Source organism: Oncorhynchus mykiss, chromosome 13, assembly GCF_057628025.1.
Source record: "Oncorhynchus mykiss isolate SJ-2025 chromosome 13, ASM5762802v1, whole genome shotgun sequence".
NCBI classification, from domain to species: Eukaryota; Metazoa; Chordata; class Actinopteri; order Salmoniformes; family Salmonidae; genus Oncorhynchus; species Oncorhynchus mykiss.
The window spans coordinates 26,835,001-26,848,138 of NC_143034.1; the positions used below are offsets into that span (position 1 = coordinate 26,835,001).

At 43.2% G+C, this 13,138-nt stretch overlaps 2 protein-coding genes and 1 pseudogene across 2 annotated transcripts in view; all 3 read right to left on the reverse strand.

Moving 5' to 3' along the window:
• Positions 1 to 6,425: 6,425 nt before the first annotated feature.
• The window catches only part of LOC110485803 (bMERB domain-containing protein 1), a 39,250-nt gene continuing 32,537 nt past the window's right edge, over positions 6,426 to 13,138 (reverse strand). Inside the window, exons 4-6 of the mRNA XM_036940468.2 lie at positions 8,633 to 8,747; positions 8,269 to 8,339; positions 6,426 to 7,775 (exon numbers count right to left, since the gene is read on the reverse strand). Coding sequence (XP_036796363.1) covers positions 7,660 to 7,775; positions 8,269 to 8,339; positions 8,633 to 8,747 — 302 coding nt within the window. The 3' untranslated portion in view covers positions 6,426 to 7,659. The remainder of the gene's footprint in view (positions 7,776 to 8,268; positions 8,340 to 8,632; positions 8,748 to 13,138) is intronic.
• LOC149978798 (stonustoxin subunit beta-like) lies at positions 9,275 to 10,213 on the reverse strand. Its single transcript, XM_090194535.1, has one exon. The coding sequence runs from the start codon at positions 10,124 to 10,126 to the stop codon at positions 9,275 to 9,277; it is 852 nt and encodes a 283-aa protein (XP_090050661.1). The 5' UTR covers positions 10,127 to 10,213.
• LOC149978799 (E3 ubiquitin/ISG15 ligase TRIM25-like) lies at positions 10,163 to 10,848 on the reverse strand (annotated as a pseudogene).

Consider the following 13,138-nt stretch of genomic DNA (forward strand, 5'->3'; position numbering starts at 1 on the left):
GGTAAGTCTCATAAGAGCTCTGCACACATGTATTGTGCAATATTTGCCTATGATTATTTTCTAAATTCTTCAAGCAAAGTGTTGGGGATCATGACTAGACAGCAATTTTCAAGTCTTGCCATAGATTTCCAAGCAGATTTAAGTCACAACTTGATCACTTAGGAATATTCACTGTCTTGGTAAGCCACTCCAGTGTAGGTTTGGCCTTTTGTTGTAAGATATTGTTCTGCCGAAGGGGGAATTCCTCCCCCACTGTCTGGTGGAAAGCAGACTGAAGCAGGTTTTCCTCTAGGATTTTGCCTGTGCTTAGCTCCATCCCGTTTCTTTTTGTCCTGAAATACCCCAGTCTTTGCCGATGTCAAGCATACTAATACCATGATGCAGCCACCACTGAGCTTGAAAATAAGGAGGCAGTCACTCAGTGATGTATGGTGTGTCACACCCTGATCTGTTTCACCTGTCCTTGTGATTGTCTCCTCCCCCCCAGGTGTCGCCCATCTTCCCCGTTATCCCTGTGTATTTTTACCTCTGTTCACTGTTAGTCCGTTGCCAGTTCACCTTGTTTGTCGAGTCAACCAACGTTTTTCTCAGCTCCTGCTTTTCCCCCGGTCTCTCCTTTTCTCTATTACGTAACCCACCAGGTCTCTCCATCAGTCCGAGTAACTCTTTATAGACAAACCCATCAGGGCATAGACTCCGTAAATCATGAAACAGTAAAGCCCAAGGTACTAATGCTCCAGCAATTAGCATCCTGATAGCGGCAGATGCCACTGTGCCGCTAATTAGCAACGTTAGCCAATACTGGCCCTGCTGAGATAAAATAACTCTCTAGGGCAGTGGTGCAGGGCAGGTCGAACTCTGAAGCTGAAGCAAATGGACACACATACGGAGCACAAGTTAGTAGGAATAAACAATATCTTCTTACCATTTTATTCTCCATATTTATTTTTCAATATACAGTATTTAAATCCATAGCTTGTGTTATTATGCTACACAATTTCATACGATTCCCAAATATTTGGCACAGATTATACATACACAATCTTTTAATATATCATCTTAGAATTACGCTTTGTCCGGTTCCACTTAGGTTCTTTGGACATTTTATTATTTCCCTGTTACGACACATATTTCAGTGAAGCAAAGATGATGAATGACTGGACATTCAATATACATAAATATAGTAAGCTACACGATTCAATTCAACATTGCTACAATATGCACGCAGCAACAAATACAGCCGCTGAAGCATTGACTTTACACACTATTCTCAGGATAGACACACATCTAATAAAAACATACTGTACAATCAATGAACACAGAATAATGAAACCTTTCCAACAACAACAGGTCTGTCAAATACAAAAATACTCGTTTTTACTGGATTCTCCACTCTATGGAATAGCCAATGTCCTGATAATACATCATTCACACATACAAATTCCCCAAAACAAGAAAAAACAAAGCACAACACTGTTTTGGTTGACAGGTTTCATGAGAGGCCGTATGACTGTGGACCATTGGAGCTAAACTGACAGCAACACAGCATTAGACACATCCTGCTCCCTAACACCCAGAAAGAGAGACAGGAGAGAGAGAGAGAGAGAGAGAGGGAGAGAGATGAAGCGAGTGAGACATCAGGCTCCAGAGACCTCGTCAAAAGAGGGAGAGAAAGAGGGAGGGGGGGGGGGATAAGAGAGGGAAGGAGAGAAAATGACAAAAGAGGGGTATGTGTGGAGGAGGAGTAATAAAAGAGAATCGAATTGTCTCCATCATATCGCACTTTAAAGTAGGACCCGAGCACAAACACACACACAGTATACGCAGCAATACAAAGGAGAGACGAACTAGAGTGCATTCTGGAATCTTCAAGTAAGATAAACCCTTTGGGCTACACTCATCCTCCCATCAACATCGACTTGCTTAAAGTTAAAGTGTGCAACATCCTCTCAAACAATTTCAATTTCATCCTATAAACAGATGATAATAAGGGGGCACATATGTCCCTCAGTTTCAATGGGCATGATGCCTCTGGAGGGCACTGTTATGTGACTATACTGGCTTGACAGATTCGGATTAGGTGGGAGAGCAATGCAGAAGTATTGAGTTGAGGTTGACAGATTCGGATTAGGTGGAAGAGCAATGCAGAAGTATTGAGTTGAGGTTGACAGATTCAGATTAGGTGGGAGAGCAATGCAGAAGTATTGAGTTGAGGTTGACAGATTCGGATTAGGTGGGAGAGCAATGCAGAAGTATTGAGTTGAGGTTGACAGATTCGGATTAGGTGGAAGAGCAATGCAGAAGTATTGAGTTGAGGTTGACAGATTCGGATTAGGTGGAAGAGCAATGCAGAAGTATTGAGTTGAGGTTGACAGATTCAGATTAGGTGGGAGAGCAATGCAGAAGTATTGAGTTGAGGTTTACAGATTCGGATTAGGTGGGAGAGCAATGCAGAAGTATTGAGTTGAGGTTGACAGATTCAGATTAGGTGGGAGAGCAATGCAGAAGTATTGAGTTGAGGTTGACAGATTCGGATTAGGTGGAAGAGCAATGCAGAAGTATTGAGGTTGACAGATTCAGATTAGGTGGAAGAGCAATGCAGAAGTATTGAGTTGAGGTTGACAGATTCGGATTAGGTGGAAGAGCAATGCAGAAGTATTGAGGTTGACAGATTCAGATTAGGTGGAAGAGCAATGCAGAAGTATTGAGTTGAGGTTGACAGATTCGGATTAGGTGGAAGAGCAATGCAGAAGTATTGAGTTGAGGTTGACAGATTCGGATTAGGTGGAAGAGCAATGCAGAAGTATTGAGTTGAGGTTGACAGATTCGGATTAGGTGGGAGAGCAATGCAGAAGTATTGAGTTGAGGTTGACAGATTCGGATTAGGTGGAAGAGCAATGCAGAAGTATTGAGTTGAGGTTGACAGATTCGGATTAGGTGGGAGAGCAATGCAGAAGTATTGAGTTGAGGTTGACAGATTCAGATTAGGTGGGAGAGCAATGCAGAAGTATTGAGTTGAGGTTGACAGATTCGGATTAGGTGGAAGAGCAATGCAGAAGTATTGAGGTTGACAGATTCAGATTAGGTGGAAGAGCAATGCAGAAGTATTGAGTTGAGGTTGACAGATTCGGATTAGGTGGAAGAGCAATGCAGAAGTATTGAGTTGAGGTTTACAGATTCGGATTAGGTGGGAGAGCAATGCAGAAGTATTGAGTTGAGGTTGACAGATTCGGATTAGGTGGAAGAGCAATGCAGAAGTATTGAGGTTGACAGATTCAGATTAGGTGGAAGAGCAATGCAGAAGTATTGAGTTGAGGTTGACAGATTCGGATTAGGTGGAAGAGCAATGCAGAAGTATTGAGTTGAGGTTGACAGATTCGGATTAGGTGGAAGAGCAATGCAGAAGTATTGAGGTTGACAGATTCGGATTAGGTGGGAGAGCAATGCAGAAGTATTGAGTTGAGGTTGACAGATTCGGATTAGGTGGAAGAGCAATGCAGAAGTATTGAGTTGAGGTTGACAGATTCGGATTAGGTGGAAGAGCAATGCAGAAGTATTGAGTTGAGGTTGACAGATTCAGATTAGGTGGAAGAGCAATGCAGAAGTATTGAGTTGAGGTTGACAGATTCGGATTAGGTGGAAGAGCAATGCAGAAGTATTGAGTTGAGGTTGACAGATTCGGATTAGGTGGAAGAGCAATGCAGAAGTATTGAGTTGAGGTTGACAGATTCGGATTAGGTGGGAGAGCAATGCAGAAGTATTGAGTTGAGGTTGACAGATTCGGATTAGGTGGAAGAGCAATGCAGAAGTATTGAGTTGAGGTTGACAGATTCGGATTAGGTGGAAGAGCAATGCAGAAGTATTGAGTTGAGGTTGACAGATTCGGATTAGGTGGGAGAGCAATGCAGAAGTATTGAGTTGAGGTTGACAGATTCGGATTAGGTGGGAGAGCAATGCAGAAGTATTGAGTTGAGGTTGACAGATTCAGATTAGGTGGAAGAGCAATGCAGAAGTATTGAGTTGAGGTTGACAGATTCGGATTAGGTGGAAGAGCAATGCAGAAGTATTGAGTTGAGGTTGACAGATTCGGATTAGGTGGAAGAGCAATGCAGAAGTATTGAGTTGAGGTTGACAGATTCGGATTAGGTGGAAGAGCAATGCAGAAGTATTGAGTTGAGGTTGACAGATTCGGATTAGGTGGAAGAGCAATGCAGAAGTATTGAGTTGAGGTTGACAGATTCGGATTAGGTGGGAGAGCAATGCAGAAGTATTGAGTTGAGGTTGACAGATTCGGATTAGGTGGAAGAGCAATGCAGAAGTATTGAGTTGAGGTTGACAGATTCGGATTAGGTGGGAGAGCAATGCAGAAGTATTGAGTTGAGGTTGACAGATTCGGATTAGGTGGGAGAGCAATGCAGAAGTATTGAGTTGAGGTTGACAGATTCGGATTAGGTGGAAGAGCAATGCAGAAGTATTGAGTTGAGGTTGACAGATTCAGATTAGGTGGGAGAGCAATGCAGAAGTATTGAGTTGAGGTTTACAGATTCGGATTAGGTGGGAGAGCAATGCAGAAGTATTGAGTTCTTGACAACTAACACTTGAATCCAGCATTGTTGCTGTGATACAAGGAGAGAGAACCAACTCAGGGTTAGGTATGCTGCCAAAACAAGGGTGGTCATAGCAACCTTGTGATGACAGTTACATGTCACCCGCGTGTCACTTCCCCTGTGTCCCCCGCTCAGAGGAAAGCGTTGTGAGGTGCAGAGATAGAGCGTGGGGGTCACCGGATTATGCTTGCTGCTTGTTTGATTGACAAAACTAACCGTTCTGGCAGCTCACCAAGGACACTCGCGACAACAACAGGAACTTTGTCAAAGCTCTCTCCTCTCTCTACTACTGATGACTCACACTAGCTTATCCTTCCTCTCCTCCATCTCTCTTGGTCTGGTTAACACCAGCTTTCGAAGTCCTCAAAGTGGGTCACAGCTCTTCACTGTATAGTCATGTGGGTCGTGTCAGCCAGACTACCCCTCTCCTTCCCTCCCCTCGCTAACACAAAATGACCACCTTGTTCTATATGGGAATAAGGGATGAGCGTGGCAAATGGTGCATGATGAAATTGTGTTTTATAATTGAGTTGTGGTGATGGTACCAACATTCAATAGCATGTCCTAGGGGCTGCCTAGGAAAGAAAAGACCCTTGATTTCAGAGGAGACTTCAGAGGGACCCTGATTTCAGAGGAGACTTCAGAGGGACCCTGATTTCAGAGGAGACTACAGAGGAACCCTGATTTCAGAGGAGACTTCAGAGGAACCCTGATTTCAGAGGAGACTTCAGAGGAACCCTGATTTCAGAGGAGACTTCAGAGGGACCCTGATTTCAGAGGAACCCTGATTTCAGAGGAGACTTCAGAGGAACCCTGCTTTCAGAGGAGACTTCAGAGGAACCCTGATTACAGAGGAGACTTCAGAGGGACCCTGATTTCAGAGGAACCCTGATTTCAGAGGAGACTTCAGAGGAACCCTGCTTTCAGAGGAGACTTCAGAGGAACCCTGATTTCAGAGGAGACTTCAGAGGAACCCTGCTTTCAGAGGAGACTTCAGAGGAACCCTGATTTCAGAGGAGACTTCAGAGGGACCCTGATTTCAGAGGAACCCTGATTTCAGAGGAGACTTCAGAGGGACCCTGATTTCAGAGAATACATTTTTAAAAAACACACCCAACAGAAACCAGCGTGTGTGTAATGTAGCGCTTTTTTCTTATTGTATACAGTATGTTCGGACTTCCTACGCTGTGGTTGCTAGGGCGACCACTGAAAAGTTATCATCTCTATTTCCAATGAGTAGCCATGGAGAGGCTTGACACTGAACTGTGGTTCCGTGCTGACACGGACTGCCCAGTAATTACTGACAATTACCGACACAGTTTACAGTAGACCTATACAGTTTTACACGTTGTCAGTAATAACAAGCTGTCAGTAATACAGTGCAACAATGTTAGCTGCAGTGAGCTGCAGTTCCACTCAAAATGACTGTTGTTAAGGTGGAAACCTTTTCTGCTGATCGGTATACTGTACACTAACCTCTAGTGTGTGTAAAGTCAGCAATGTGGAAGGACGAGTCATTTTGTAGTCCCATAAAATATATACTTTGAGTGTAGGTACTAAATAACAACAACAACAGGAAAGGAAGCGAGTGATGAGTCATCTGCTAAGCTAAGTTGTTCAGTATGTTCAGTCACTCCTAAAGGCCTCTTCATTGGACGTAGTTGTCAAGTCTGTGACTAATGACCTCTTTTTTTAATGAGTTGCTTAAAGTCTGACTGTCACGTTCTGACCTCTATTTCCTTTGTTTTGTATGTAGTTAGTATGGTCAGGGCGTGAGTTGGGTGGGCAGTCTATGTTTGTTTTTCTATGATTTGGGTATTTCTATGTTTCGGCCTAGTATGGTTCTCAATCAGAGGCAGGTGTCATTAGTTGTCTCTGATTGAGAATCATACTTAGGTAGCCTGGGTGTCACTGTGTGTTTGTGGGTGATTGTTCCTGTCGCTGTGTTTGTTGTCACAGGATAGGCTGTATAGGTTTTCACGTTCCGTTTGTTGTTTTGTAGATTTGAGTTATTTCATGTATCGTTCAGTTTTCCATTAAAGAACATGAATAACCACCACGCTGCTTTTTGGTCCGCTTCTCCTCCTACAGACGAACGTCGTTACACTGACGTTAGTGTCACGTTATCACGAAACCATACTCTTATCACGAAACATCAATTAGCCCATCAGTTGCATGTCTGGCTAACGTTGACCTGGCAGCATGATTAGGCTGCCGTCAATTAACGCTGACTATGAATTAGTGAGCCAGTGGGAAGTCTGTTCAAAGGCAACTACAGCAATTTGAAAGGTAAAAGAGTTAAGGAGGCTAAACAGGGCTTAAAGAGATGTATGTCTGATGTTCCAATGAGAAAATACTGTACAGTACATCTTCACTGTTGGGTTTAGTCTCAGGCATCATAAATAATCATCTACACCGGGGCAGCAATATTTAACATCTGCCACTGGTAGACAAGCAGAGCTTTGTACATCATTTGATAGCAATATCTGACTCAAGCAAATTACGTTTACATCTAATTTCGATGAAGGGACAGGTTCTAGGTATAAAGGTGCCAATGAGATAGTCCAGAATGAACTGCTCTGAGAGCATTGGTGACACCATTGAGAGGTGGGGAGAGGCAGTAGGAGGGACTCTGACAATGATGAATGAGAATAGTCTGATACAGACGACGGAAGATCATTGCACAGCCTCATGGGGGATGAGCCTGATGCGGAGAGGGGACACTGGGTATAGAACCCAACTAGAAGTGCAGATAGGACTGGAGCCCTAACGAGAGAGAGAGAGAGGGGGAGGGAGGGAGAGAGAGGGGGAGGGTTGGAAAGGGAGAGAGACAGGGAGAGAGAGAGAAACAAAGGAGTGAAAGAGAAACACAGCCCAGACGGGATGCAGCATAGACTGGGAGATAAAACACCACTAATCTCATCCTGGCGACATACCCAACCTACTCCTACTTGTCTGTCCGTACTTCAAGTGTTACTCGGGTTGGAAAGCTGAAACTGTGATGCAACAGGGTTCTATTTTGGCTCCATGGTAGAGCCCCCGAGGGCCCGGCCTACATGATGGAGCAGGTGAAGCCACAGCACTCCTTCAGTAGGGACAGGCCTGTCTTGGTGAAGGGGGACGAGGTCTGCTGGGCCCTGGACGTTAGCCGTCTGGCTGGAATTTGACCTGGGGAAGAAGAGGTGGAGTCAGTCAGAGGATATGGGGATGTACCAGGTGGAGCACTGGTGATGCAGTAGTAGATCAGACATAATGACACACACATTCAGACTCACCCAGACACAAGGGTACGCAGACACATGCATGCACACACACGCCTTCAGATGATCTGATATGAGCAGAATACACGCTGATGAAAACTAATTTTGCTCGGTGGGGAGCCAGTTCAAAGATGTATGCATTTTTGTGGGTGAAAAACATTGTTTCAAAAATAAATGCTTCAGTAGGGAAGAAAGAATTTAACAAGAAAGAGGCGCAAAACTGTCCAAAGAAATCGTCATCAAATCAAGGCCACTGACTCTTACTGCCTCAAAGTGAATACTTGAAAATGTTGAGAAATACAATTGAGCATTTGAATGGAAAATAATAACTCACTATGACTACACACACACACACACACACACACACACACACACACACACACACACACACACACACACACCTTTCTTCTTGGAGTTTCTGGGGAACTTGGACTGGAGGAAATCAGCCATTTCTTTGTCCTCCTCCCTTTCCCTGTAGAGGAGAGAAAAATGGATGAGTGTCTTCACATGCCTCAAAAACAATCAATTATTACCTCGTATTGTATTTGTATTTCGGGGGGGGGGGGGGGACAAGGCAGATGGAACAGAGTTCTGTAACATAGGTGGTTCAGAACCACGCTCCCGTGATGACCTGGTTTGAGACCTGACGACATACTGTATGTACGTTGGGACCCCAAGGTAAAATGCCTAGGCTTTAGCTCAGAGAGCTAACAGTGTTCTGGTGAGCATGACACCTGGTTTCGAACCCCAGTCGGTCACACTTGCCTTAGCCTCTCAAACTCCACATCGTCAACAAGGAAATCTCTGGTCTCCACCAGCTTGTGGATCTGCTGGAGAAGATCCTCCTCTTTCTGTCTGTCCTCGTTGGACTTGTCATTGTCTGTAACAGAAAAAATGTTATGAGTTTGATCACTTTGGTCATGATAATGTATGATTACACAGTGTCTCATTCCCCAAGTCGATATTAACACATTGTAATCATTACTGACACATGACATACATTTTGTGCTTGGCGAAGGATTTAATGATCTCACTTACGACTGGATTCAGTCTGTGGTGCTGTAGAGCTGCGCTACAGGGTGATAGAAATGTAAAGGTAGTGTTTCCGTGTTAGATGAGACTGCATTCCCGGTAAACGCTGCATATGTCGTCGGCTCAATGGGAAATGACCTTTACCTTTAAATTGCTCTAGAGCGCTGAACTTCAGCGATATGGATTGAATCCAGTCTTAATCATTATTTTACAGCACTTACAACTCATGAAAAATCAGAAATCAGAAAATCCACAACAATTTACAACAAAGGTTTTATGAAGCACAAATTGTGTTAGGTCCCACATGCAGTGGATGCATTTTGACAAAAGAAACAGATCACCAGATGCAATTTTCTGCTTACATTTTTATCAAACTTAATGTGTCAATGCCATTATCTTCACAGAACCCACTAAATCTACCCCAAACCTAGGATAGAGGTGCTGAGTGAATGTGGTCTGGACTCTATGGAGGAGGGTCATTGAGACGCCATAGAAGGACAGAGTTCCTTCCTTGTGGTCCAGGTACACTCCTACTCTGGAAGAGCAGGGGACAGGGATATCAGTCTGTTTATCATTGTGGTAGAAGGTGCAGCTATTGTCAGAGCAGATTAAACACCAGGATTGATCATTCTTCCCAAACAAACTGCCTCTGTCTTTTCTGCTGATCCCTTGATATGAGACAGCTATACAAACTGACCCATCCCCGTCCCAGTGTACCTCCCAGTAGCAGGCTCCAGACAGACCCTCCCTACACAGCACCTCTGGGTAGAAGGTAAATCTGTCTGGATGGTCAGGATATTCCAACAACTGACACTGGTCCCATTTAACATCTCTGTTCCCCACCGACAGATACAGTTTGTTATGTGCTGTGTTGGGATCCAATGTGAGCTGATCATTTCCAGATATCTTGGCCACTTCCTCCTCCAATACATCCTCCAGTCGTTCTTTTAGTCCGGAGACTGATTTCTTCACATCTTCAAAGGAGACATGTTGGTCGACAGTGCTAGGTAAGGCTTCAGATGCAGGAGTGACACAGAGAGACTGGACAGTCTGGAGGAAATGGATGTGGTCCTCAGTTTCCTCCAGCTCATTGCCTCTCCTCCTCAGCTCAACCACCTCCTGCTCCAGTCGCACCAATCGCTCTTCAACATGAATCCCTTCAGCCCTCTCCCGGGCTATGATCAGCTTCTTCACCTCAGAGTGCCTTTTCTCAATGGAACAGATCATGCTAGTAAAGATACTTCCACTGTTCTTCACCGCACCCTATGTAGATCGCTTGAGTGACTTCATAGCCTTTCTTACTTTATTCTTCTCCTTCTTTATCCCTTGGATTCTCTGCTGGAATGTCTCCCCCAAATCACTCTGTTTCGCAATCCTTTCTGCTGCAACTGAGACTGTTTCATGGCCTTTATGTTCATCTAACAAACACTGATAACAGATAAACTGCTGATCGGACCAGCAGTAAACCTCTAGTAGTTTATCATGATGAGAGTAGATCTTCTCCTGTAGCTGTGTGGTGGCTTGGACCAAGTGGTGCTTCTTAAAGGTAGGAGATTCATAGTGAGGCTTGAGGTGAGTCTCACAGCAAGAGGCCAGACACACCAGACAGGACTTGACAGCTTTGAGTTTTCTCCCAGAACAAAAATCACACTCCATTTCTCAAAAATCAGCATAACAGTGAGCTGGAGGAGCAGGTTGGAGTCCTGTCTTCAGATTCAGAAGTCAGCCAACAGAGTGTTTTTCTTCAGAACAGGCCTTTGGATAAATCTTTCCATACACAGAGGGCAACTGTAGAAACCCTTGTGGTCATCCTGATCCCAGCTGCCCTCAATACAGCCCATACAGTAGCTGTATCCACAGGAAGTAGTCACTGGGTCTTTTAGTAGATCCAGACAAATTGAACAACTGATCGAGTATACTATCCCCTCGTGTACCTTAACTGGCAATATTGATATTGTGGCAGATTATAACCAATGCCAGCCATAGTTAACCATATAGGCTATAAAGTTATGGCTACAGGTTAAATAATTTAAAGCTCAGATTTTCTCCCCATCATAACCATCAAGGGGGGTAAATAACAGTGGTTTCTTGAAAAGGGGAGAATTTATGCTTTCCCAAAGTATTACTTTAATCCTAATATTTAAATAGCATTAGTTTTCCTCTAATATTCAACCATTTGCATTAGTTTTTCCCCATAGGAAAAAAGCAACCTCAACACGCATTTGCAGACCGCTGCGCGAGAGCAGCAACACAGACGGATGAATAACAGCTCTCATGGGAAAATAGAGCTTCTGATGTGATCAAAGCAAAAATATCCTACATGAAAGTAAGAAAGAGAGTAAAGAGTAAACATTATTGTTTCTAGTTCAGGTCAATTACAAGACAAGTGTGGCACCTGACCTTGCATCAGTTCAAAAGATTGACGAGTGACTGAAGTCACCGCCTGGGAGTTGTGTGGGAGAGCCCGGCAACTGAAATACATTTTAAGAGGATTGGAAAGCAGATGAAAATGATATTTTCATCTGTTTTGTCCAATCCTAAGAATATGAACGCATGCAGAATATTTAATGTAATCCTCTCAATGGCAGAATTGACATCTTTCAGTTGCGATGTCTGATGGAGCTGATCTACCTGGCTCTCCCACACAGTTCCCAGGGGGTCACTTCAGTCATTTGTCAATATTTTGAACTGATGCGAAGCCAGGTGCCTCAAAGAGAAACAACGTTTACTCCCTCTCTTACATGCTGACCAAACCGCACGCGTGCATGCGTCCGCGATCTCTGAACCAATTAGATTAATTTGGGGACAGGTTGAAAAGCATTAAACATTTATGGAAACTTAGCTAGCTTGCTGTTGCTAGCAAATTTGTCCTGGTATATAAACATTGGGTTGTTATTTTACCTGAAATGCACAAGGTCCTCTACTCTGACAATTAATCCACCGATAAAAGGGTAAACCGAATTTGTTTCTCGTCAAAAAAAAATGTTTGTTGATGAGTATTTTTCTTGATATTTATTGTTGACGAAATGAACACGGGATAGGAGTTTGTTCTACCACCAATTTGACCCGTTGACAGTGGATATATTTCGGTAGAGGATTCCATGTTAATAGGGAAACATTGTTTAAAGGGGGGTTTGAGTTTGATCACTTCTATAATGACAATGTATACAGTATCTCTTCACAGGATTCTGCTGTGCTGAAGAATCATTTCAAGAATTAAGTACAAATTATACAGTTATTACATTTTGTGGATGGTGAAGGGACTACTGACCTCACTTATTAATTATTTGGTAACATGTCACTGTATTTTTATTTTTTTATTTTATTTTATTTAACCTTTATTTAACTAGGCAAGTCAGTTAAGAACAAATTCTTATTTACAATGATAGCCTACACCTGCCAAACCCGGATGAACCTGGGTCAATTGTGCGAAATATATCCACTGTCAACAGGGGTTAAATCAGTGGTAGAACAAACTCAATATATGACAACAGGATGAACAGTCATTTTTTAAAATAATTATATCTGGTTTTATAACATCTCATGCTGTGAATCATGATTAATTAAAACTACTTAAGACAGCTTATAACAAATGTTATAATGTGTTTTATAAACTAGGTAGTTTGGCTCCTGGATGATGCTTGGCTGAAAGCTGTGGTTAATCAGACATTATAAACTGGGTGGTTTGAGTCCTGAATGCTGATTGGCGGCAGGGTAGCCTAGTGGTTAGAGTGTTGGACTAGTAACCGGAAGGTTGCAAGTTCCAACCCCCGAGCTGACAAGGTACAAATCTGTCGTTCTGCCCCTGAACAGGCAGTTAACCCACTGTTCCTAGGCCGTCATTGAAAATAAGAATTTGTTCTTAATTAACTGACTTGCCTAGTTAAATAAAGGTAAAATAAAAATAAATAAAAAAATTGGTTGAAAGTCATGGTATTTCAGATCGTGTACCATGGGTAGGACAAAACATGTATTTTAACTTCTCTAATTATGTTGGTAACCAGTTTATAATAGCAATAAGGCACCTCTGGGGTTTGTGATATGTGGCCAACATACCAGAACAGCCCTTATCCAGTGGAATATTGGCCATATACCACACCCCCTCAGGCCTTATTGCTTAAATATACCATGGGTATGACACAAAACTACTTGTTTACTCTTCTAATTATGTTGGTAACCAGTTCATAGCAGCAATAAGGCACTCCATGTTGCGTCGTGCATAAGAACAGCCCTTAGCCA

What these genes read in the sequence shown, in the direction of transcription:
- LOC149978798 (XM_090194535.1), bottom strand. Translation starts at nt 10,126, where the DNA reads ATGATCTGTTCCATTGAGAAAAGGCACTCTGAGGTGAAGAAGCTGATC.